Source organism: Perna viridis, chromosome 4 (genome assembly GCF_037379345.1).
Source record: "Perna viridis isolate PV_CMFRI_1.1 ecotype Kerala chromosome 4, ASM3737934v1, whole genome shotgun sequence".
NCBI lineage: Eukaryota > Metazoa > Mollusca > Bivalvia > Mytilida > Mytilidae > Perna > Perna viridis.
The window spans coordinates 7,852,491-7,880,378 of NC_142448.1; the positions used below are offsets into that span (position 1 = coordinate 7,852,491).

A 27,888-nucleotide genomic window follows, 5' to 3' on the forward strand; every position below is an offset into this window, starting at 1 on the left:
TGGCATTTGGTTGATGTATATCTCATTGAAAATCATAACTTAAATATATATTTTAAGTCAACTGTATAAATTACATTCAACCTTAATATTAACAATATCTGTAACGTCCCGTTATTGTGCTTGTTAACAATAAAACAAATAAGGACCATCTTTTGGACCTCCATATTCCAAAAAAAAAACAACAAGATAAAGTTCAGTGTACCGAGCGACACACATTAATGCAATAAAGTTAATATTGGTTCAAAGTAAATTATTTTATGAGTAATAATTCTAAGAAAAAGATATTAAGCGTTTTTAATGTGATATTACTTAATAAAATCTTGTTATGAGTGCCCACTTAGGATTCTGTTTTTTTATTAGAAAATATGCACATAAAAATATGATACTACACTTATGTGTATTTAGTAATACACTGCAGACTAATATTTGTTTCAAAGTATTATTTCAGCATATGTTGTCAAGTGCGGTTTTATATCATCAGACATCAACCCTTCTCATAGAATTATCGGTCCTGTCTGATTAAGTATTGATCAAAAGGTTTTAATCATTGTAACTGTGGCAATACAGTTTCATTGTTACCACATTTCTATATAAACCGATTGATTTATCTGTTTGTCCTTCGAAATCAGCATAATCTTAATAATGCACAGGTTGCTACATTGTTTAATTAATCACTACAAAAAGTTTTGATCGTCACCATAAACCCGTGTCACTGTGTTCCTTTACCCTGTCGTCTACCCCGAGCATGATATGTTATGATCAAATCAGAGAATGTTTTTTAGCAAGCAGAGGGCACTTATCCTGTCAGTGCACTTGGTTCATGCTCACAGTTTGGGTTGCTCTTTTCTTTGTTTCTTTGTACTTGTTCTTTTAGTTAATGCATGTTCATTGTTGGGTGTGTCTATTTTCTTTATCTGGTTGTAGTCTTTTGACTTTATTAACTTGATTAACAATGAAGTACTGTTTTCCTTTATTTTCCTTATATCTAAAATCCACCTGTTTGTTATAGCACAAAAAAGTTAATCAAAATAAAAGCAACCAAAGTAGATGGACTGTCACAAACAAGGCATTAGTATTTTACTGACTAAAATTGTAATTCGTTGAACTTTTTCTTAAACTCCATCCTCTACAAAGGCATGAAAATGAAAGGAATGCAATGTTATTTGATATGATTGAAAAATGTGCAAAATCAGATCATTTTATGTTTATCTGTTAACACCCACCAAGCGCGTAACTAGAATATCATAGCCATTATACTACGAAAACAGAAAAACAGAAAAAAAATCAGAATAAACCTTTCCACTAAGTTTTTTTATCGATAAATTTCGAATGAGGTCGCATGGGTATTTTTGATTTAACAGCTCTTTTATAAGTTGCAGTGTTGCCAACAAAGTTTATTTGTGATTTATCCAAAAAAAGTTTGTATCAAAATTAATTTGGTTCTGTACAAATTTTGATCTTTTTAATCCTTTAAGCATTTTTTTCGTCGTTAAATTGTACTTATTTCTTATTTCTCGCTAACACAATGTCTCATAACATGACTTCTGGTTTCATCTGTTTGTTACTTCTAAACTATCTAAAATGCAGAGGTATATGTCATTGTGTTTAGTTGTTTGTTGATTGATTGTTTCTTTTGTATGGATATTTTTGTTTGTATTTATAGCGAACACCGCTTCTGGGCTCTACGATTATTACATATATCTAGATTTCCTTCAAAGCAAATATCGCTAGCCAGTTCTGACAATACGAAGTAACACAACGTTATTGTCCTTCTGGTGATAAAATTAATAGTTTGTTCAGCCAATAAAAGATAGCGTCCTTTTAAAAATAAATGATTTTTTTTTTCTGTTAGTGTTGAGGACTTTTCTATTTTTTATATTAAATATATGAATATGGACAATAAGGTTTTAAAAGTTCTGGAAATGCACGTATGCATGTATCTGCTCTGTTCAGTTTTACTGGGTATTCAGGAACCAACCAGTCTCGGGGAAAAATAAAACTTAAAATCTAAATCAAAGTTTAACTTTTCTAAAACTGGAAATACATTTATCTTCTTAATATACTAGTAGATAGTTGGCTGCATCTAAAATCTCTTATTTGCATCTGTTTACAGCATAGGTTATATGAAAAATATTCCCGCCTTCCTTGGAGAACTGTTATTGTTCCGGAAATTTATTTTGCAATAACTGTCCCATTAAATCTAATGTATCTTGTTTCTACTATTGGTAAAGAGTAACCAAGGGAACCAAGGTTATAGCGGTAATCAAAGAGTAATCAAGGAAACCAAGGTTATAGCGGTAATCAAAGAGTAATCAAGGGAACCAAGGTTATAGTGGTAATCAAAGAGTAATCAAGGGAACCAAGGTTATAGCGGTAATCAAAAGAATGTAATCCAGGGACAAAGACCAAACATGGAAAACAGACATACACAACAAAGAACATAAAGTAACTAAAATCATAAATACAAAGTCAAAAAAGTAAATGAGCAACTCGGACTCCACTAAAAACTGGGAGCATGGACCAGGTGCACCGGTAGGGTAAGCATCCTCTGCTTTTCTAGAAACATCCGCCGAGTTGCTCATAAAAAGTTAAATTCGGGGTAGACAAACGAGGAAAGGAAAACTATGACCCGTTGAATACATCAGTTTTAATGGTGCTGATGGATACACCATAACGATCCACGAGTTCATGATGACGACCATAAAAAGTCTGTAGTGATGACTTCAATCTTGTAGCAACATAACCCTGTTCCAGAAGCCTATTTGTTAGAATTCTAGCGTGATACGGAAAGTCTGCGTAGTTTCAGCAAGCTCTGGCATAACGTATGAGTTGTGATATGAACACTCCATACGCAGGAGCCGAAGGGATGTTGCCACAGATGAAAGGAAAGTTAACAATTCTGAATGAAAAGTCATCACGTTTGTCGTAAAGTGTGGTCAATAGTTTTCCTTTACCATCGATTTCTAAGTGTAGGTCAAGATATGAGGCTGACTTCACAGTGTCTGTAGTATCCTTTATCTCAAGTTCTTTTGGGTAGATGCGATGTATCAGATCCCCAAAATTAGGATTGTTTAAAGATAATACGTTATCTATATAGCGGAAACTGAGATGGGAGGATCTAGCCAAACGATATTCTTTCATTCTGATCAGATGAGCTATAAAGTCAGCATAAGAGTGAAGAAATAGGTCAGCAAGTAAAGTAGCACAATTTGTTCGCATTGAAAATCCGACCGTTTGTTGAAAAACACGCCCACCACACTCGACAAATATGTTGTCGATTAAAACTTCCAGCATTTTGTAACTTTTTAAATGATACAATTTTAACTGAATGTTGCCAAATTTTTACATGGTCACCAACGACCGTAACCGATATGAAATTATTTTACTAGCATGTTTACCTAAAATAATACAAAAAAAACTGAGTTAAATCATTTTATTAAAAAAGAAAACAATAAAACGACCGTTTCGTTGCTTTGAAACGATGTCTATGATATGGAGATAACACTATGTTTGTATGAAAATGGAAGACATTGTCAATGAAATATAACATGTCTTATATAAACAACAAAACATAAATGTTCATAACTGTCTTATTTATATAATGCATAAAATTTCAGAAACATAGTTTAAACAATTAAACTCTTGTTTAATTACTTTTTAAATACAAATATACAAATAAATATGAATAAATTGCGAAAGAAAATATCATAACACGTGATAAATAACTACTTTAATAAATTTTGCTTGTTCAATAGGTAACAACAAGATGCTTGAACGTCTAAAAATCGGATTAAAAAAGGAAAGAAGAAAGTAAACCATAGTAGCTCAAACTTAACGTATAACAATTACCAAGAGTATACATTCACAACTTTTATTAACTTTAACAACAACAGTTAGTTTCAAATTTTTCACTATTCCCTCTCACCATGACCAGATCCAACTGTTGCTTAAGTCTGAAACAAATTGGAAGTAAGAATTAAATCAAGTCATAAAATGTCATTTGTACATGGGAATTATAATTCAATAATGTATAAAAGGAAATGACACTTAATTTTGATTATTTTTATGTTGAATTAAATTTATTAATAGTTTTAAATGTTTTTAAAATATATTTAACTCTTTGCACTGCACAACAATACTATATCAGGACTCAAATGCAGAAAAACCTATTACAAGTGACAACTGAAAAACAAAACATGGTAAAAATAATCTTGATGAGCGATTTTGATTTCTTAATCACTAAAATTTTCTACAATGACCTTTCTAATCAAATACTATTTGAGTGCTAAGGGAGGTAATTCAATGTTTTAAAAGTTTATATTAATCACCAATATATTTCAACGATTGTGCAAGTCATGACTTGTAAAGCGCCAAAAGGAGAAAAAGCGTTCCTTGGCTGTTAACATTACAATGTTGATCTAATAACAAACGGTTAACTATAGATAATTTAAACACTATTGAGAATTTCGATTTTGTTTTAAGTATAAAAGGGTTTGCAGATACTTTTAGAGCTTTTAGAAATATGGTGAGTAAAAACAACGATATTTAATACACCAAATGTAAACAAAAAGGAGCGACTTTTTAAAAAAATATGTTCAGTATCAGTTTAACATATGATGTTAATATATTACCTGGTTTAAAACTTGTTTTTCAGAGATGTAGAGATTATCATATTAACTATAGAATATGAATGGAATGACTACGGATAATGAAACTACTATGGTGGTAAGATATATAATAAAAAATATCCTGTCAAAAACCAACGCAAGAGCTTTCCATTCTTTTGTTACTTTTTCTTTTCTGTCCCTTTCTTCTAGTCTGTCTTTGTGTAATTTCAGACAGTTCCGTACATCGACTAGCTTATTATGAATCTGAGCCAACTGTGTGTGATTGTCTGTTATTTCGTTTTGATCTGCCAGAAGACACTCATTTGAGCCTTTCCAATCATTAGACCATTTGTGATTACTATTGACACCCATAAAATGAGGCTTTGTAGCCTGATTGTCGTTCAAAAATGGTAGAACTAGATTCTCCATGCATAACATTTTAGCCACACACGAGAACATCACCTAAAACAAAATCAAAAGTTGAATAATGTGTAGTACCCTTATGCGTTGACGTAAGAAATAGAAAATCTCTACTTTACCAAAGTAGAAATGTTATACGACTATAAAGACAACAATGATAAGAATTAGATTGCAAATGCCCTTCATTTGTATATTAACATCGCCATTGTCAAATGTCGTCAACAAAGCGTTAAAATTCTGGTAAATCTACTTCTATTAGTTTGTATATTCTGTGTTTACTTCATGAGTGTTATTCCCCTTGATCTTAGTCAAATATTTCAATGTGACATGCTTAAGATGGAAATGGACATTATATAGATTTACATTCACCAATTAAAATATAATGACATATTTTGATTAGAAATTAATACCATTGTCCTGTTCTACACAAGGACATCAACAAAATTTACAAATGGTTAATAATGAACTCTTTTAATAGAAAATTTCAACAATAACAATAACTTAACCAACAAGACAAACACGTGGGGAACCTTTTGAAAGCAAACTAGTTTAAAAAAAAATGTAATTTAGTTATGTTACAACAAGAAAAGATATACTCTGATTTGTATTGTGGACAGATCATATTGTGATTACCTGAGTATTATTTTTTGTAGAAAACATATCTGTTTCCCGAAGTGTCCTTTCAAGGAAATTAAAATTTGATATATAAACAATTCATGTGATGGAAATCGTAAAACTGATTATAATTATGATAACTACAATAATATCAATTTCTTCCCCATTTGGATTTTTTTTATATAAAATAATCTTGTGATAAGGTAGCAATGTAGAAAAAAAAACCTTTTTTGGGTCGTTCTATCCACTTCTTGATATTTACGATATCACGCCTTGGACGATGTGATATGAACAAGTGATATGGAAATTTCGACGTTGTGATTGGTTTTTTCTGTGATTGTGTATCACTTTCTATAAAACCTAATTGGTTGAATACATCATCACGACGTTTCCAACGTTGTTCTCCTGACACTATAGACGACGTAATAAAATGAATTTCCGCCATGGGAGATGCTGCATATCAAACGGTCGAAATAATTCACAGAAATCACAGAGAAAAAGGTTTCATAACTCATGAAAGTTGATATCGCAACATATTAAATCACGTTGTTTTATTTCAGCATAATAACAAACTCGTCGAGGCTCGTTTGTTATGATCTTGAAATTAAATACTTTCAGTTGATATTGCACGATTCTCAACTTTCCCATATTATGAAAAGTATACATATCACAATGATAAGTCGAATACATCGTTGATACATATATTTGATCAAACTTATTATGTGAATTTTTTATATAGACTTTAAACTTACTCTTTTTAAAGCGTATGGAACAGGTGCTCTCGCTCCAAAAAATGTCATGTTCACAACAAAGACATTGAGAAATGATGACAGTGTTATGAGGACCATATTTATGCAATAATAGGTTCCTGAAATTATACATCAATACAAAATTTCAATAAAAAATCATAAAAGTATGTCTTTTTTTAATCCGAAATCTATTAATTATATACTTTTATACCCTAACAGTGTTGGTCTTTGTTATATTTGCAATTACAGACCTTCTGAGAAATTATGTTTTATGCAGTAATTATTTTTTTATTATGTATATCGCAATTTAGCTTGTTTGAACTTTTACTATTTTACTTACTACAGATAAATACAAACATACCTAAAATTGGTATTCTGTGTGCAGCTGGTGGAATATTGGCTTCAAATAACAACATCAAAACAAAAAACGCCATGAATATACTCATTCCTGTCAATGATAATTGAATTTTTTAGTAGTGTGGTGAAGAATTGTAAGATTGCAAATCGAAACATAAACTTCATATCATATAATTAGTTAAATGTTACAAGTACAAACATGCTTCTAAGACATTATTTAAACGAATAATTTATGCATTAAACCACCAGATATCAAATTATGTCTATGCTGATGTTTTATTCTCCTCAGAATCAAAATGAATATGATCAAAAACGAATTCAAAAAGCACTGAAAGCACCATAGAAAATCTTTTATAATAACATAACAGTAGCAGAGTAAATTACTTGCTTTATTAACTTGATCACAACTTGGATAGTTAAAACCTTCAAGTGATTAAGTGCAACATGATCTAGTACATAAATTAGGTACTTAATATGACATGTATTGTAACAATTAGTTGTTATAGAGCGTTAACGCATTCCTGGAACTACAGCTTTACTTAAACCATATTCATAAATAAATGGATACTGAACTATTCCATGACAGTTTCCATTCGTACATTGCAATTCTATTCTCACATTAGTTCTCAATGGATGACGATTAAGCAGATTAATTTCATGTAAAGAGCATAGTAGAGCCACAATGTTTCTATAAGTTTATACACCTCAAAAGACATAAAAGGATATTTTTTTCTTGAAATATTTTGAATAATTGTATGGAAGAAATGTGATTAAATTTCTTATCTTTACGATATTTTTCTCAACGCCTATAACCCAAACCATCGTTTTAAAGAGTTTGTTTGTAGACATAACATATATCGTTACTGTAAAAGGTAAACGCATTAGAATATATGTTTAATGACGTGATGTCATAAATTTCAAATTTTGAATTTTTGAGAATTCAAATAAACATTGAAAATATTTCACATTATTTTCAAGTCTGTAAAACAAAACATATAACAGTAATGACATACAAACCTAATTGCATCTTTGCAGGAGACTCAGGGGGAATCCAGAACAGAACAAGCGTCAAAGAGGTCAACAAAACACAGGGTAGTATAAGTATATTGGCATAAAACGTAGCTCTTCTACGTATCACCAACTCAAAAGTCAAATCTATAAAAGGATATGAACAACAGACATAATACTTCACATTTCGTTTTGCAGGAGAAGCAATAATTTCCCAAACGTTGCTTTCGGTGTAGTCTGCTAGAGTGAACGCTTCATCGCCTTTGAATTGTAGGTCTAGTTGAAGTCCATTGTAGGTCCAAGAACCGAATTTTAATGTGCAATTCTGCTTGTCAAAAGGGAATGTTCCGACATCAATGTCGCACTGACTTTTGAAAACAGCCTGAGGAAGCCATGTTACGTTACCATCACTGGTTACTATACACAAAGCATCCCTGTATTCACTAAGTCTCTCATCAGCACTAAACAAAACAACATTAAAACCATTGAAACCATGGTAACAATGATATTTATACATGTAATTTGTAAATAACGAAGCAAGCCCAATAATGTCAAAGAAAAAAAAATAGAGAATAACTGAAATTGCTTATACCGACCAAAATTCAATAGAAATTACAAGCAAAATCTTAATACTGCAAAAAGACGATACGTAAAAAAGGTTGATGAATCAAAACGTTAAATAATTAAAATTAGTTTGTTATTCATAGATTAAGTATGGTGTATCAGAAAAATATGTTATGTCATAGAAGCTAGTTACCAGTAACAAGTACATATACTGTTAATGGCAATGCAAGTTGTCATTAACAATAACAAACATGATAATTTCTCTTGAGACGAAGTAATTTCTTGTATCTTCAGAAATGTGAAAAGCGATTACTTGTTATTTCGTGAGCTATCGCATTTTTTTAAAAACCGTTCAACTAATCAGTAATGAATATACATTTGAAGATAAGTTTTCTAAGCCTCTTATGGTGTTGACTGCACGCAACCTACCGCGAGACGATTCCAAATAATGATGTCTGACAATAAATTCACAGACCACTAAGGAGTAAAGATAAACACAACTAGACATAGTAATGAGATAAAATACTCATAATATGAATGTATGGTCGACTTTAATGTACCATCCCATTGAACATAGAAAATGTTGTTTTATACCAAAACTTGTATAAACAGGTCAACACTTTAATGCACGATCGAAGGAATATTTTGATATTAATATTTATAAAAGAAATTTAAGAAAACAGTATTCGAACGGTAATAAAAAGAATATAATCCAAGAAGAACGTATGGACAAGGAAAATAAAGCATAGAAAATAAGACACCTGTCCAAGCAAAATACATATTCAAAAAGTTATTCGTTCCATTTGTGATAAATGTTGTAAGGCATTATTTCAAAATAGGCCAGGCCTTTTAAGTGGTTTTTTTTAAAGAGTATGGTAGGAAGTTTTCTTTTGTACTTTTAATTCATACATGTATTATAAAAAAATTGAGTCTTTCTCTTTGTTGTCCCGTACGTGATATTGGTATGTTTTTATCTTTTGATTACTCAATGGCTACTGCGGTATTACTGCCTATTCTTTAGAATGTCTTTATTACAACACTTACTGAATCTGTCTTGTTTAACCTTCAAGTTTAATTTTTGTGGAGTCATTTCTCATTTAATCGAATTGTTTTGTTCATGTTATGTTGGTTATTTCAACCTTCTTTGTTATGTTTGTCTGATTTATTAATTTACATCGTCCCTCAATGTTTTAAACAACACAGTTTCAAGTAAATACCATCATGGCACACATTTTTGTCTAATCTTGTTTTGATGTAAAAAAAAATCTGCATATGCGGAATATCTTGAAATTTCACTTACATATATACCACTTTACCGCAGATAAATTGAATTATGTTTTCATGAGCCCAACCCAACGATTTAATGCATTAATTGACTGTCTTTCGTTTGACTACGGACTCAAGTGGCTAAGCAATTACAATTATGAGTATGTGATGACTTAATTCGATAGGCCAAATGCTGTATGTCACGGTTTTTAAAACGGCAAATTTTGATTAATAATTGAATGGTAAAATTTTATCTATTTTAAGTTCATTAAATGAAAACAAATCATAATTCGTATTACTTATCAAATAGTATTTAATAGTATTTAAGATCCTTTGTTTTTTTTTAGCATTGCTATTCAGTATGCAAAAAATGTATTCGCAAATACTTGAGATTCTTGAGTTAACGCTTTCTGTTTAACGCTTTTCATTCAATACAATATTTCATTAAACATATTTGTGCTATTCAACATGATATTTAACGAGCTGTAATTCAGGTTTGTATCGTTATACAGTCACTGTGAATTGTTCAGTTTTTTTACCTTATCCTTTCTGTAGATAAACGTGCTCATATATATGTGTCGCATTACTCAAAAGTTAAAAGGAACAACATGTTTGAATAAAAGCAGTACTTAAAAAGGAAGAGCATATCATTTGTGTTATAAGAATCAAAACTTGTTTTAAATTGTACACATACATGTACTTTGAATATTTTAAACCTTTCCTACTTTTTTACTTGCTCTAATATCAGCAGGAATTCGACATGTTTGAAAACCTACTCTGGAAGATTATTGGTACTAGAATCAAGAGGATTTTGATATTGAACACATACCTACAACTTAACTGGTACTTGTATCAGCAATATTTCGATATCTAACACCTACCCTACAAATTAATTGGTACTAGTATCAGATGGGTTTCTTTAATTCTACAATTAACTGCTACTAGTTTCCTGAGGATTTCAACATTTTACACCTATCCTACAATTTACTGGTAGCAGTATCATGAAGATGTTATTTTTCACCTACTTAACAACTGAAGAAGTTCGTCCGTCAGGTAATGAAGACCGAATATTAATAAAGAATCGAATTTTTGCAGTAATGTTTTGAGATTTCCGTATGTGTACTACTAAATGTGCCTTCAAACTGTGAATGTATAGTTGCTGGCGAAATCGGGTTGATACAAAATACACTTATGTGCATTTGACTTTTTTATCCTTACAGCTATTACTTACTAATTATAGAGTTTTATATCGGGTGTCCATATCTTATTTGGAGGTAGATGAATATCTGTTACACCTTTATATTTCGTTTTATTCCATGTTAAGTACCTGTCATTCCACAGCTGAAATATATATGAAATATAATGTAAACAGTGCATTATGTATATGTTAATATAGTTATTGGAACAAAAAAATTAAAGTAATGTTTTCAAAGAGTAATCAAGGGAACCAAGGTTATAGCGGTAATCAAAAGAATGTAATCCAAGGACCAGACATGGAAAACAAACATACACAACAAAGAACATAAAGTAACTAAAATCATACATACAAAGTAGCAAAAGTAAATGAGCAACTCGGACCCCACTAAAAACTAGAAGCACGGACCAGGTGCACCGGTAGGGTAAGCGTCCTCTGCTTTTCTAGAAACACCTGCCGAGTTGCTCATAAAAAGTCAAATCCGGGTTAGACAAACGAGGAAAGGAAAACCATGACCCATTGAATAAATCAGATTTCATGGTGCTGATGGATACACCATAACGATCCACGAGTTCATGATGACGACCATAAAACTTCTGTAGTGATGACTTCAATCTTGTAGCAACACAACCCGCTCCAGAAGCCCATCTGTCAGAGCCCCAGCGCGATACAAAAAGTCTGCGTAGTTTCGGCAAGCTCTGACATATGAGTTGTGATATGAACACTCTATACGCAGGAGCCGAAGGGATGTTGCCACAGATGAAAGGAAAGTTAACAATTCTGAATGAAAAGTCATCAAGTTTGTCGTAAAGTTTGGTCAATAGTTTTACCATCGATTTCTAAGTGTAGTTCAAGATATGAGGCTGACTTCACAGTCAAGTCCGGGGTAGACAAACGAGGAAAGGAAAACTATGACCCGTTGAATAAATCAGTTTTCATGGTGCAGATGGATACACCATAACGATCCACGAGTTCATGATGACGACCATAAAACTTCTTCAATCTTGTAGCAACATTACGCTGTTCCAGAAGCCTATTTGTTAGAGCTCTGGCTCGACACAAAAAGTCTGCGTAGTTTCGGCAAGCTCTGGCATAACGTATGAGTTGTGATATGAACACTCCATACACAGGAGCCGAAGGGATGTTGCCACAGATGAAAGGAAAGTTGACAATTCTGAATGAAAAGTCATCACGTTTGTCGTAAAGTTTTATCAATAGTTTTCCTTTACCACCGATTTCTAAGTGTAGGTCAAGATATGAGGCTGACTTCACAGTGTCTGTAGTATCCTTTATCTCAAGTTCTTTTGGGTAGATGCGATGTATCAAATCCCCGAAATTAGAATTGTTTAAAGATAATACGTCATCTATATAGCGGAAACTGAGATTAAAGGATCTAGCCAAACGATATTCTTTCTTTCTGATGAGATCAGCTATAAAGTCAGCCTCATAAGAGTGAAGGAATAGGTCAGGAAGTAAAGGAGCACAATTTGTTCCCATTGGAATGACGACCGTTTATTGAAAAACATGTCCACCACACTGGACAAATATGTTGTCGATTAAAAATTCCAGCATTTTGTAAACATCTTCCTCTGTATATTTGGAAGATGATTTGGAATTATTTCTTACAAAGTATGAGGAATCTCCACCAAGAACTATATATTTGTATCTAGGTGTACCATCATTTTTGGAAAAACAACGATGTATAATGTTTTTAAGTCGGATTGTCTCCAGAAGATCTTTCGAATTTTTCAGGATCCACATTGAATTAATACCACTACGGGAGTAACAAGTGTCGTGGTTGGACTGCAGACCCTCTTTGACAGTTGTGAGTATAGAAGTTAAAAGTTTTGAAAGAGGTTTGGTGGTACATTTTGCAGATCCAGCTATGAAACGTTGTTTGTATGGATTCTTGTGAAGTTTAGGAATCCAGTACATAGACGGTAAATCACAATCATCGTCCTTGGTAGAGAGACCAAAAGAGGATAGCACAGACTTATGGTTTTCCACAATCTCTTCTTTGGAGAGAGTGGTAGCAGTATAGGTCTTATCACTGCTATTATTTTCTACGTCTACCTCTCCTCTGATAATAAACAATAGATATAAAACATTTTGCAGACAAAAACAATGTTGTTTTGGGCTTTGTCTGCTGGTACGACAACATATTTGTCATGTATTGTAGACAATGTTTTTGCTACATCCGCGTCTTTGAAAACTGATGTAGCCTTGGCACTCATTGACATACTTAAACTTTCATTCGTTTCAAAATTAAAGACCTCAACGTATCCTTTAATAGACACTTTCAAACAGTACAGTACTGACAAGTTTAAAACACATTAAGTGTATAGGGTTTCACTGACGGTATGCAGTAGATATCTACGTACTAAATGAAATTGATTTGGCTTTAAAAAGGACATAAACAGTTCAGATGCTGTTATTGAACTTTTATTCTATTTCTCATTAATTTATCTACAAAACTGCACCGAATAAAACTTTTATTTATGATGTGGATCACATTCCTATCAAACATCATAGTTGACAATGAAGGGCAGTGACAAAATTACCGGACTGATAATTTCTATGCAATTGTCATAAGGAAAAGTAAAAAAGGAAAGTCAGTAAAGCAAATGCCAATACCAAGGTAAAACATGAAACCCCCGCAATGGTCCTGACTTTGTACAAGCATTTTCGAAAATACTGTTAAACTGGCTTTTATGGCGCGCTTACCATCCTGCTTCCATTACAGTTAATTATTTTGGTATTAATACAAGATGAACACACAGCATCAAATTGCCCGCGGATAAAGTTGTTAACAAATTAGTAGCGTTAGTGAATTTGTAACTGAACTAGATAGGTAAAGACAAAGTACCAGGACATGCAAACTGTGTTTGTAATACAGTAGAAGAAGATGAATATCATTGTAAATTGATATGCTCAAACTATAGATCTATTCCTCTTAAACATATTAAAATGTACGACTGGAATAATTCCGTCGGGGCGGGTCCAGGATTTCAGGTTGGGATGGGGCGGAATTTAATAGACCAAAATGCCGAGTTAAGTAAGAGAGGTAGAAATTGTTAAAAATCCAGATTTCATGTAAAAACCTTTTTCCACATGTTAGGGGGTGTGAGGAATTTGTTGTGCAATGCTCGTTATTGTAAATATAAAAAAGAAGTTATTGTTGCAGTGTTTATCAGTTACTAAAGTTGTTTACCCACTATTTTACATGTTATACACTCACATGATCAACCCAAACATTTATAGTAAGCACTTGCTCCTTTTCATCTAGGTCTATGATCTGAACCAACTGTAAACCAAATTTGACAGTCATTCTGTCATTGTATTTCTCCACAGGACGGCTATATGTCCCACGGTAACTGTATTTTTTCATTATTTCTTTTATGAGTCTGTTTTCATCAGTCAAATCACTCTCCCAATCACAATCCTGTCTTAGGTTGCGACCATGCCTTAATCGACCTGAAATTTATAACATACAGCCATCACAAAATTTAAACAAAAATATACATAAGCAGTGATTTGAGCTTCTATTTATTTTCCATTGTTGTCTTGTTTACCATGTTTTGTTTGGTTTGTTTTGAAAGAAAAGAAGGAGTCATTTGTTTTATTTCTTGTGTATATGAAATAGTGTTAGTGTTACTATACTTTCTCTTTATCAACAAAAGAAAAAAGCATTATGTGTTGAGAACGTTTAAAGCGTCCTTATATAAAGTAAGTATGCTCAAATTCTGTTTTGGTGATAAATTAATAGATAGATGTAGTCGGTATATAAATGGATTCCGCTTGAGGTTCGAAACTGGCAATGTTAACTACTGTATTGAACTTTGACATTTTATCGGAAAAACTACAGTTCTGTTAAGAGGGACAATAAAAATAATTTACTCCAATTATAATCAAGTAACATGAATTTTATTTTCGAACAGATAATCGAATTCTATATAATCATACTTCAAGCTAATGAAATGTATAAATGTATAAAAGCAATATTCTTAAAGTAATAAAAACAAATCCTGTATTCCTGCAATTGTTTTTTACTTTAATAGAATGAAGCAAGTACATTAAATCAAACAAAAGCAATATTTCTGATGGAATTCATATCTAAAAAGGTTGCGACAAATGAAACTTCTACAAATTTGGCCTTTCTATCAGCAGCTTGGATTGAAATGATTGGGACTACTAAGGCAGGTTCAGAACCCTCTATAAACCATATGTGTAGATGTAGGTTTATTTCGAGTGAAAGTTAAATATCGCAAAGTATCAACTTAAGTTATTCAATTTTATCATCATAACTAACGAATATTTTGCATTATGTATCACAACTGTCCAAAAAGTAAATAAAACAACATCATAGAGAATAAATGATCTGATTACAGCGTCTATATCTTTTCCATTAGTCTAAAACAAGAAAGCAACGTCATTACTGCTCGTTAATATATACATTACAACATGCACACACAACAAATACTGAAAGAGCTTTTTTGCATAAACATTCTTAAGATTAAATTATCATGGTAATTTTTTTGGGGAAATGGTCTCAAGATTGATTTATATAATCGCGAGTCATGAATTTTAGAGCTTTTCTAAAGTTTTGGATGCAGTGACACATTATTATTAGTTGTGACGTATTATTTTCTTTTAAAGCTGTAGGTTTCATATTGCAACTTAGTAGTTCTCGTCATAAATTTCAAATGAAGACTATGCTATTATTTGATCTTAAAAGGTCTCTTATCCGTCATGCAATAAACATAAAAAGAACATTGAATTTTTAGGAACTGTATTATAATTCTATCAGATACTTGTTATATCATTGACAATTCGTAGTGATGTAGCTCATTGATAAACTTTATTAGAATACTGCATTGAGAAAAATGACCATACTCAATATTAATTCTGAAACGTACAAACAACATTATTACAACAATAAGGTAAAATGTCATGGCAATTTAGCCTAGAAAAGATAATACTTACCCGTACACAAGGGTGCTGTAAATAGCAGGAGAATTGTCCAGTATATTATCCATGCGTCCATTATAACCACTGAACAAGCGATAATATGCAGTTAATTGTGTTCAAATGATTACTATTTATTGTAATATCCGATACCATTGAAAGCACAACTCTCCAGGAGTATTCATTTCAATTGCTGTGAAAATAGACAAAACATTGATGTCATTGAGTGTTCAGCTTTGAACTTGTACAAATTTTGAACACCTTTAGTGTTAGTTATCCAAATGCATATATAAACTTGTCAAAGAAGCACTTTTATAATGGCACTGCAAACGTTAATTGTAAGGTATTTTCTCAAAGCAACACCTTACCCCTTAATCAATAATTTGGATCATTTAGTTTTAGCGAACAGCAGTAAGGTGGTAGTTAATTAAGGAATAATGCACAGACAGGGATAGCGTTAATATGTATCTTATTTCAGAATTAGTCGTAATTCATACCTTTAAAAGTCGATAACCCTATTTGTTCACTTTTATTCCTGGTTTGAAATATATACTTTACTTGGTTCCTATTTGTTCTTTTTTGTGGTTAGCTCATGTTTCAATAGCTGTTTCGTTGAATTCGTCGAGTTCTTTTCTGTGAGACTGTTTTTGGTCTATTGATATCTTAACTTTCTTATTCCAGTCAAGACCTCCTTTGATCTCATGGTGTTATATGTATTATACTGAAAGTTGCACAATATCACGAAAGGAGACGCTTATGATATAAAGATTTCAAAAGAAAGTCTTAGTCAGTACATCTTTAAATTACCTTTTTTTTTAAATCTTAAATCTGTGATATCTTAATCAACAGAAGAAGTCTAATATTTTTTTTTCTAAATCATGAACTATGTTTGAAATCAATGTTTTTGACCCTTAGTATTTCGATCAGAAGGGAGAAGTGACATGATATATGCCCTTGTTATCTATTGATTAGGTCTACTAGAAGAAAATAGTTTATTAAGGTATCAATGGTAGGCCTAATTTAGAGATTTTTCTTGTTGGTATTGATCTAAGGTAAAGAGTGAAGTCATGTCAATATTTCACAGAATGTTAACATTCTCGAAAAGCTTAAGTAAGCGATATTCATCGTTGCTTTCACATGCTAGCTTAGGTGAAGAAAACAAATAACAGTCTAACACTTTTAAACTGACAATTTGCATAAATGTACAACCAGACAGTTGTTAGATAAGTTTACTACTTTCAGTATCATACATTTCTTAATTATTATTGAACAAACAAATACAACAATGGTGAAAAAACCGTCATGGTTCAATAAAGTCCTGGAACGCTTGGATCATTAGTTTGAGCGATAATGAAAATAAAATACACTAAATGCACTAAACAACTACACAACTTTGATGCAGATCTTTTGTTTGAGGAGTCGATTAATGATATTCGCTGTTGTAGTATGCCTGTGAAACAGTTAACAAAATAATTGCTCACTATGTTCATAAGAGTTAAGTTTGTTAGGCTGTTGAAATGTTGATAAATTTATTTACGTAAAGTATATTTTACATCAATAGAATATTCAGGACATTTTAAAAAAAATAAAGGGTCAAAAGCAAAACAGTTGACAACTCAACATGAATGTCCTTAATAAAATCAAAATAATTCTATTAATTTAAGCAAAAGAAAATTAAAACAATTGACAAATACCCATATTGAGCGACTAGTTCATGATGGCAGCCATAGAACCATTATGATGCTAAAACAAAAGTACACAGTTTTCAATACTCAAAACATCTCGTTTTTTTCGGCTTTGTTCAAGAGAGTACCGCATTAACTTCTAGTCCAAATAGAAAACTGACTAATGTTATAACAATTTACATCCTTCAGCATTGTACGCCTTGTTTGACATGTAATATTTAATATTCAAAGAACGATGTTGCTGGCTTAAATTTTATATTGCTATGAAAGGTATGCTAAGGTAGTCATAATTACTTTGTCGACTTACTTATTATCTTCGAAATCATTAATTAAACATTAAAATTAATTCTTAATGAAAGGTAAAGGATAGAGTCAGAACTCGTTTTGTCATCTTAAAATTAACGTTTGCTCAATATCTTACCTCACTAAAACTCTAACTTTTAATCAAATTATAAGAGCGCTGTATCTTTTGAAAAGTAGTCCTGACCAATGTAAAAAAACAGACAACACAATTGAATAACGTGTTTTGCGACAGTATTGATCAAACAATCTTAGAAAGCCGATGTTTCTATTATCAAAGGATATAATCGAACTCTTTTCGAATTCTATTTTATCTATTGACTGTGAATCTAGCAACAAATACCTTTTTGGTATGAGTGCATTAAAACCATTCGTTATAATCAGGAGGAAGATTACCAAATACTACTTTACCAATCAATGTTAGCAAAAGACTGACCATCAAAAACAGCTCAAAGCAACATAAGCATTACAATGAAACAAATTCATATTTTGCAACTTGACGACTTCATAATTTTTTTGAAAATGAAACATTTATCGAAAAAAAAATTACAAAAAATGTTTAACAACTATTAGTGGGCGGGATAAACTAACCAAAAACAGGAAAAAAATTACCTAACACTAATCCGATTCATAATCAAGTCAAGTCAAAAACAATTTTGGCAAAATGAATATTACGCCACCAGAGAGCTTCAGAATAAAGCCTTTTACATCCACTTAAATCTTATCATCAAGACTACTTATATGAAGTATATTGTAATATTTACAAGGTACAGTTTGTTGCTTTTGCAGACCATTCAATCTTATGTAAATAATAGCAAACAAAAAGTGGCCGATAACGCACGTTCTTACAACTAAAGCTTGAAGTTTCTTGTATAACAAATAAGTGCCAAACATGCATTTCAATTTATTTGTGTTTTAGCACTGTTCCAATGCATGTGAAATTTTACTACATATAACATGCATACGATATAGATAATGATTTGTTCACAGGGAAGAAGAAAATCCAATTAACTTATTACTGTATAGAAATATGAGGCTAAAACAATTGATTTGAACATTAAAACCAAACATACAGGTCATCATTTTTTTTCTGATGGGTAGACATGGATTTCAAAAAAAGAAAATTAGCGTAGTCCGGATTGATCCTTAGCTCTTATTTTGTGTGTATGTAGTTGTGATTATTTCACGTCCTTTATTGTGTGTATCTGTTTTCCCTATCTGATCTTTATCTTTTGAATAAATTCGTTTGATTTCCGCTGGAGTCTTGGTTCTCTTGATCATTTTTTGATAAATGTGGACATATTCCACTAGACGTTTGCAACATCTAAAGTAATCCTAAACGGATGTATTTAATTTTCCTTACTAATCACGTTCTTTTACGGCTTACGATCCCAAAAATAAAAGGATAGCTTCACATATGATCCAATCAATAAACGTTAATCATATATCGTTAGTTATCTGACGTTATCTGTACATCGTATACATCAAAAGGTTAAATGAAGGAAACTAATGAAATCATGATAAATTCCTACATAGGTGGCCAATATCCCTAGTCATTGTTTCATTTGTTTGTAAAAGTTTTAAAGAAAGGAGAAACTTGTGAGGCGAACTTTACGGAGATCTAAACTCAAGAATTTATCACCATATTTTTTATTTTGGCTGATTCAACATTCGTTAGAAGTGTTTTTTTTTCAATGATAGGAATCCTTTGAATTCGGTTTAAAGCGATTTGATTAAAATCATGCCTTTACTAGAAATTCTTTTAAATTGATTTCAAAATGATTATACATAAGTAAAACCTATAAAAGAGGCTGACAATAAACTAAACCGATTCCAAATCATGTACAAACACTGAACAAATAAAAGTATAATAATTTCAAAAAAAAGTAAAAACGTATACCTTTTAGATTTATTTACTAAAACAACATGCACAACAATAAGTGCAAAATATCAACAAAAAGCTTTTACGTCACTAAGTATTATCTGGTCGAATATCCATTTAAAGTTGCATTGCAATTAAGAAAATTAAGACAGAAATTTATTCTACACATATAAAATTCCGTTTAAATGCTTTTTTTCTATATAAAAGTGCGTCATATAGACCAGAAAACGAGTCTCGTTAGCTCATAATTGATAAATATGTAGTATTTTTGTATTTCTAGATATCCAAAACAAAAAAACAAAAAACAAAAAAACCGAGGCAACAGCAGTGGGATGTGAAAACAGAAAGTGACCACATGAAACAGAGACGACCTACATACACAATATATCGAACAGAATAAAAGAAAGAATACACATAAGCGTAATCATTCATTTTTATCTATGTATCATGTTTAAAGGGTAGTAGATAACTTGGAAATAGTGGCTAAATTTTAAATTGACAGGGAAATATATTCAGTAGCAGGCGCCACGAAGTGCAGAATACGATAATTTTTTTTGTTTGTAAATTCAGGCCGTGGCTTTTTTGTGAATATAAAAAAACACAGTGACAAATTGAACTAAAATGACATTATAATAGATATGGACTTATGATGAATACATGCACTTTGAGATAGATAGTTAAAATGCTACAACGAAGAACTTAGGAAAATTACTTAAAACTCGACTTACGAGCATTTACATTTATTTATAGGAAAAATCCTGTATGTTGTATAGATATATAATGTTACATTGTCAAGGAGGTGATTAGTATTTTTCTAAGATAAAAGGCTATGGACCATTTAAAAAAAAAAAGAAATGATATGAGTTTTTCAAATCTAAAATAATGACTAGCTATAGTTTAACTTAAACGTACTTGACAAGAGTCTATTTTATGATGTGTCTAGAAAAAGCAGACCTACGTGAACCATATATTAACAATCAACGAATTACAGACATCTCGGCCCGCGGACAACTCGGCCCGTGTTTCAGAACTAACCAGACGGTGTTACAGGACCACTTTGACCTGTTACAAGACCACTCTGATCTCGTTACAGGACTAATAGTATTATGATACAGAACAAATTGGACCGTATTACAAGACCGGACCACTAAGTGAACTAGGATTTTGAAGTGTCTGCATGTATAAATCAATTTTGACTGTGAAACCAGTTGACATGGATGGATTTTGTTATTACGATTGAAATATTAACCTGTGTAACCCAATGTCCGTACAGTTTTTTTTCATGTTTCTGGGGATTTTGTTTATTGGTAGTGGCTCAGTCAGTGTGGATTTTCTCTTCTATTTTATTAAGACTTTTTTAAAAGCGACAAATTATCAATATGTTTATTAAAATGTTTATTAAAATCAACAAATAAGGCGTAACATTCAAATTATGAATACACGTGAACAAAGTAATTAAAGCACTGAGTTCATTTGAAGCACAGCAACATTCCCATTATTAATACATGTAACAATAAAGCTCTGAGTTTATTTGGAACACATTAACACGATCAAATTATAAAGTCACTGTCTAGATGGTCGGGCCCTAAACACTACCACGCTTTTTCAGGAGGCGACTGATGCCACAGCTGGAACAGCTTACCCTGGGTGACGACGGTCTTTTTCTTCTAGTGACGTTTTAGTTTACCCTCGCTGATGAGTTTGATCTGCAATATAACATTATTGGCTTCTTTGTAGATAAGCTTGATGAGTAGGTAGAAGGAAGACAAGGTCGACTTTTTGGCACGGCGGTTAAGGCGGTGATGCCAACCATCCACGTCCTGTTTTTGTACGAACGCTCCTGCCAAAGACACTCCAGGCTGACACGGGCCACACAGTGCTGGTCATTCAGAGGTTTCTCCGATGTATTGCATGACGGCTTGTAGTGCTGGACGTTGCTTGGGTACGTAGTTTGACGAAGGCGTCTGGAATGTGGTCAGCTGGCAGAAAAGGTAAGGCAAACACCTGACGTAGAATCCAAACAATCCTTAAATACGGTCATATCACTCATTCAACACGGGCTAAGTTGTCTTGTATGACGGTTCGAGCTGTCTTATATGACGGCTCGAGTTGTCTTATGTGACAGTCGGAGTGGTCCGGAGATACGGGCCGAGAGGTCCTGGGACAAGTTGTCCGCGGATCGAATTGTCTTATTTCCGTATCAACGATCTTATACTAGTTGATCAACATGTAATTGTGATCATTACTCTTGCCGCTTGGTATCTTAGGTAACAGGCGAGTTGCTAAAAATCGACATTACATTTCCAATACATAACATGTTTTGTTTAAACAACGACTTTTAGTAAATACTCTCCCTTTAGGATCTGTTTGATTACTTTTCGTGTTGTTTTAATTTTAGTAGTTTATAAAACTGTTTGAACGATTGACGTCAAGATTCTACAATATCATTTACTTGAATTATGTAACCATTTGCCTGATTAAGCACCACAATTTATTATAATAAACATTCGTTGACTATTGAACAAAGAAGTTATTATTGATATTTAATTGCTAGCAGAAATTAGCCAATAGTATCAAAAGGTTTTTCGAGATTAAACAGAAAGATGAAATATTTGCAAATTTGTCCAACATGAAACATTTGAAGCTCACGCTACGAGTTTCGTCAGAAATGTTAAAAAAACTTACCAACCACTTTGTTAAAGTTCATCATGAACTACTGCATTTCATAGACATTATGTATTTATCCTTTGCTGATCACATCATTAATACGTTTTATGTATTGACATATCTAGAATGGTTTCCCCCCCCCAAAAAAAAAAAAAAAAAAATTGAATAAAATAAAAAAAAATAATAAAATGCCTTTTAATATTTTGACAATGAAGCAACATTAAGTAAATCCGTTGTTAAAATGATTACGACAAGAGCAAACAAAGTAAGTTTAAATTTGTTTACTCAGGGGAAAAATAAAATGTACAAGTGCATTCTCTCTACCGATTGCTTTTAAATCGGGAGAAGGCTTTGTGAATAAGTATTGATAACATTTGCCACCAACAAAATCTTTTTTTTTTTTCCAAAAATTTACGCTTATTTGTACAAATACAAACTATTGTTGCATTAGTATGATAAAGTATGAAAGGCCTTCAAAATGTGAATTAAGATTTAATAATAAAACATTAGTTCTATTCAATACCCTGTAACATTGAGTGTGTTAAAAACTATCTATGTGTTATCGTTACATAACGTAAAGAAACCATAAGCATTTAAGAACTTTAATCATGTTAAAACATATCGCCATCATTAATCTCTAAACGCAATTACGTAAGAATAAAACCACGAGGGGAATTTTCTGGGTATATCAGTTTCAATCATTCAATCACATGAAAAGTTTCTGAAGACAAACTGTATTAACGATTCATCCCATAGTATACAGTTACTCGTACAAACAACTTAAGAAAAAACGTTTTGTTAAGCATGATTGTGATTGCAATATTTACGTGACACAATCATGCACACGTTGTAATATACATGTACTCATGTTCAAACACAAAATTTAGAAAATGTTATATAGTTCAATTATTTATGTCTAATTAGGTACCAGTGTTTTCCAGAAAATAGTTGAAACCATAATATACAAGTCTAACATTCGAACAAATGCTGTGATATTTTAAACTATATAAAGTAAAACGTGATTTCGAAAGAAAGGTCATAACGTTTTGTTAATTCGACAAACAACTATGCTTTAAACTAAAAATGGAAAAAAAAATAGTTTCTCATTCCAACCCAAGTTTTATAAAAAAAAAATAATGCTTCTAAACAAGCACACTTTCCATTCAGAAAAATATTCATGAATCCTTAAGTTTTTGTTGTGCTTTACATATCGTCAAAAAGCTGTGCTACTTCGTTAAAGAAGAGCGATTAATTATGCAATAGAATTCTAACTGATCCTATTCAATTAAACTTCCTTGATATTAAATTCCATTCAAATACAAATTTCACAGCTTGATTGAAACTGCATTTAATTACCTTTAACGAGACATTACAATAGCTTACAAACAAGTGACTTTCAAGGAAAGTTTGTACCCTAGATGTTCGTACCTAATATACACCTATATCATACATCAGCTGACCATTAGAGCTTTTCAAGAACATTGGTCGGATAAACAATGGGTTGTGATGAATTTATTTTTTGGGGGGATGATAGGGAATTTATGTTGAAATGTAAACTATTTTAGCATTACGAACATTTCTGATACCTTTTTTAACACCTGTCTTGTTACCCCCTTATAAGGTTATGATAGAATCAACAACCAAAATAAAATAGTCAATGTCTAACATTGGAAAGATATAAAGACTTTTCAGGTAGTCATAAATATTGAAGGGGTTTGTTTTATGTATACTGTTGATGCTTAGCCTGTATGTTGTATTGGTCATTAACAATGGTGAAAAGTAATTCCCTGATATTGTTTTTGTAACAGTTGACGATTTACAATGTTTGCACATACTATGTATTAATGTAGATTTTGCTCTCAAATTCTCAGATTTATGTTTTTGTATTCTTATTTTGTTTTGTCCACTTAAGTGATTCTTGAAAGTCTATATTTCATCTTGTCATGAACGTGTTATTAAGGATATCTAAGTATCTAAAATAAGTGCTTCCAGAGATAACATTTGATTTTTTTCATACGTGTACTCGATGGTGGGTAGCAAATGACAATAAAATTCCTAAAGCCGTTTCCCTCTCCGAATTCGGACAGATCATGTCTTTGGTCAACTACAATTTGAAGGTTAGTCTTTGAATAGACATAGGTCACTAAACCTTTATTGATAATAGATCCTTAATAAAAGCAATTTTCATTACTTTATATGAAATCTGCAGGCAATTTTCACTATTTCGCAAAATATTCAAAACCTGATATATATATATATACAAACGTCTCAGAATGTGAGACTCCATTCGCTACACTGCTTCATCGGATCAAATTGATACAGGGAAGATATATAAACGTATAGAAAGGTCTGAAAAATTCCCAACAATGTTGGTACTGTCAAATTTGCGATGCAAATTTTTGGTTGTTTCCTCCGCGGGACTCGAACTCGTACCGCTGTGACATCTATGGCAACACCGCCTGCACTAAGTCCAGCGCCCTAGACCACTCGGCCAGCTAGGCTATATAAAATATAGCTTTCGCTGGCCGGGTCATTTCTCCTCATAGGATTAACCTAGGGATTTAACTTAGTACACGATGTATGGTAGTACGGGACAGTTCATTTTAGATGTTATTATGTAGGATAGAGGATCAAATTAATGATGCATTTTACAACAAATCAATATTATACAAACGTCTCAGAATGTGACGACTCTATTCGTTTGTATAATATTGATTTGATTGAGTTCGATGACAACATTTTCGACTTGAAATATGAAAAAATTTTATGAAGAAATTTTATATGCCCGTTTTTTTTTTTTTTAGAAGAGTGTGAAACATTGAATATTCTCTACATTATCCATTTAAAATGTAGTAAAATATTGGCTTTGATAAGACTTTTGTTCTTACATTTAAATTCTAAAGTATGTTCATACAAGTTCATCAATTATTTCCCTTGAAAAAGGCTTTTACCAATGTATTTTACAATGCAAAACTTTTTGTCAAATATTATCTTTAAATGATTCAATTATATTTTGTATACATCATTTCAATCACTAATAGTCAATTGAAAATATATATCTCTGTATGATTTCGCATGATGACAGAAAAGAATGCGCCATGTAATAGGTATTATCTACCTTGCATATTCCCTATCAAGACAGTGCATATCATTCCATTTATGATTATTTCATATAATAAAATCTTGTTTCTTACACCTGAGGCAAATTAAAAGTGTATATTTCTTACTTGACCCGAGAAAAGATATCTCATGTTATCCACAAAAGTGCTAACAATTATTTTAATTTTATTCAAAACAAATACAAAGCTGATCATGAAAATTGTTTTTTTATTGATATAATCTTTTTAAAATGTCAAAAAATAAGACTTAAAAACAAGAATGATTTTGATTTAACGTACTTTGAAGGCGATTCATTCAACAAAATTACTGAATGATTATGTCCCTAGCTTCATTGGCCTTTAGACTTTATATCATCCACTTGTAGTAAAAAAGATTTCTAATAAACAGTTCTTCTATTGATTTGTTCCAGCTCATGTCGAAACTATTCCAGTGGGATTTTATAAATCATGGACTTCGCCTACACTCTCTAATCAATTTTCATTTGCCTTTTGGTATTTTGGGTGATAAGAAGTGGAATGATATATGTTTCAATTTAGTGTTACTTATTAAGTCTGTAACAAAACAACAGTTTTTAAGACATGTTTAGAAGACATTTTGTACTTGTCTTTCAAGCATCGATCAATTGGTCGATGATTATTTTTTGACATCATCCAAAGACCTCCTATTTAACCTTACACTGAGACTACCTTATGATTTGTTTCAATAACATCTACGGACTAATTTTTTTTAATGTTGTAAGAGAGAACAAAGAACGACGGAATTATGGATTTGGAAAAAAATTGGATGTTCTTTACATTATTACAGAGTAATGCATAAAGATAAATAGACAGACACTGTGGACTTAATATTGTTCGTGGGGTACCAATACCGCGGTTTTCGTGGTTTGTAAAAGCATGTATCTGAATTTCGGGTATGAATCTGAATTTAAGATTGAATGTTTGCATCATAAGGTTTAGTTCAAACCATGGATAAAAAACTCCAAGAATTCACGAGATGTCGCCAAACCACGAACAATGTTACCCATTCATATTTCTACGTTCACAATATCATATTGTATCACAAAAAAAATATTTGACAGCAAGAATACTTCATAAACATATAAGCGCATGCATCAAGAGTGAGAATCAATAGCCTTTCAAATTTCTTACCTCATCATGTGTGACATTCCCATTTGAAACCAAATCTCACAAGCTTATTCCAAGAGTTAAAAATTAAGCATTTTTAAATGACCGTCAATCTTTGCAGTGCTATTGTATGTAGATGTTTACTAACTTCTAGAACTGTAGAACACAAAAGTGAAAATGTCATTTCAGAACAATTTATATTTGCAAAAAACTTTACTGAAAGTGAAAGTCAAATAAAGCTGTAACAGACAGCTATAAGTTATAAGTGCGCATCGATACGTCTTTTGAAACTAAGTGTGTAGATATTCCCATGCCTTACCGTATTTTGAGCGATAGTTGATCTATAAATAATGGAATCGATAAAATCTATCAAATTCATCTTAATGCGACAAATGCTTTAGGCAGAGAGACTAATTAAATTCTACCTTTTGATCACACAGTTGATAGATTCAGATAAGTTGCATTGATATCCTAGATTATTATACAAGCTAATTAATATAACATTATTGCTTGAAACATGCACTTAGATGTTCTTTATTTCACCAATTATATTTTATGTAATGAAATATGTTTTCAGCAGACGAGAGGAGTTAAATTAAGCTTTTAAAAATATTTTTATTTCAAAAACATTTACGTTTTACTCACCATATAAAAGTTATAAACTCCTATTCATTTTTAACCCTAAAACCAATTAGCAGATGAATCTCTACAAATACGTTCACATTTCAGATTCCTTCAGTAGAATGCAGAGTGTTCTATAAATAATAGCTACTATCGAATCAAACAAATATCTATGAAACGACGTTGTTTATATGCTACATTTCATACTACGAAAAGTGTATCAAATAATTCTTGTTTTTTTTTATGTTTGCTGCTTGTTTACCACCTGGAACCAAGTAATTTTCTTTTCGTTGTTATTTTGGAACGTATCCACCACCTTCATATAACAGAAAGTGATAAACTACAAATATGAATGTTATTTTAGCTTACTTGACACTGTGCCATTTCATTACAAATTATTTTGTTTTGATTCAAGGACATCTTTATATCACACAGTATTGTAGTGTATTATAACGACCGTTTTTTATCGAAGACTACAAAGCCAATAATTCAATCGATGGTCTTTTCAAGCTTTTTTGTCGAGGTTTCTTGGCATTGATTTACTGCCATGACCCTCTCGATTCGCTTTAAATTTACCCTGCGTTTTATTTATTTTCACAAATGATTATGAATACTTGTTTAAAATAAAAGAAGAATCCCAATGCCTATTTAAATTGAATTAAACTTGATTTGTTCAAATAAACAGTAAAGGTTGTATGTTTGTATTCACCAATAATATTGAGTTAGTTTTCGAAAGCATATTT

The 27,888-nt window shown here is 31.7% G+C and overlaps 1 protein-coding gene across 6 annotated transcripts in view; it reads right to left on the bottom strand.

The window, feature by feature from the left end:
- Window positions 1-3,419: 3,419 nt before the first annotated feature.
- The window catches only part of LOC148618710 (neuronal acetylcholine receptor subunit alpha-9-like), a 35,101-nt gene continuing 10,632 nt past the window's right edge, over window positions 3,420-27,888 (bottom strand). Inside the window, exons 1-9 of one of the 6 annotated variants that reach the window (XM_088577877.1) lie at window positions 27,170-27,309; window positions 15,765-15,939; window positions 14,020-14,255; window positions 10,818-10,927; window positions 7,766-8,217; window positions 6,753-6,839; window positions 6,395-6,510; window positions 4,632-5,069; window positions 3,420-3,953 (exon numbers count right to left, since the gene is read on the bottom strand). In XM_088577877.1, coding sequence (XP_088434003.1) covers window positions 4,674-5,069; window positions 6,395-6,510; window positions 6,753-6,839; window positions 7,766-8,217; window positions 10,818-10,927; window positions 14,020-14,255; window positions 15,765-15,825 — 1,458 coding nt within the window. In that variant the 5' untranslated portion in view covers window positions 15,826-15,939; window positions 27,170-27,309 and the 3' untranslated portion in view covers window positions 3,420-3,953; window positions 4,632-4,673. Of the gene's footprint in view, window positions 3,954-4,631; window positions 5,070-6,394; window positions 6,511-6,752; window positions 6,840-7,765; window positions 8,218-10,817; window positions 10,928-14,019; window positions 14,256-15,764; window positions 15,940-22,298; window positions 22,406-26,548; window positions 26,679-27,169; window positions 27,310-27,888 lie in introns of those variants that run through there. The other 5 variants (XM_088577878.1, XM_088577879.1, XM_088577880.1 and 2 more) reach the window with 5 other exon arrangements.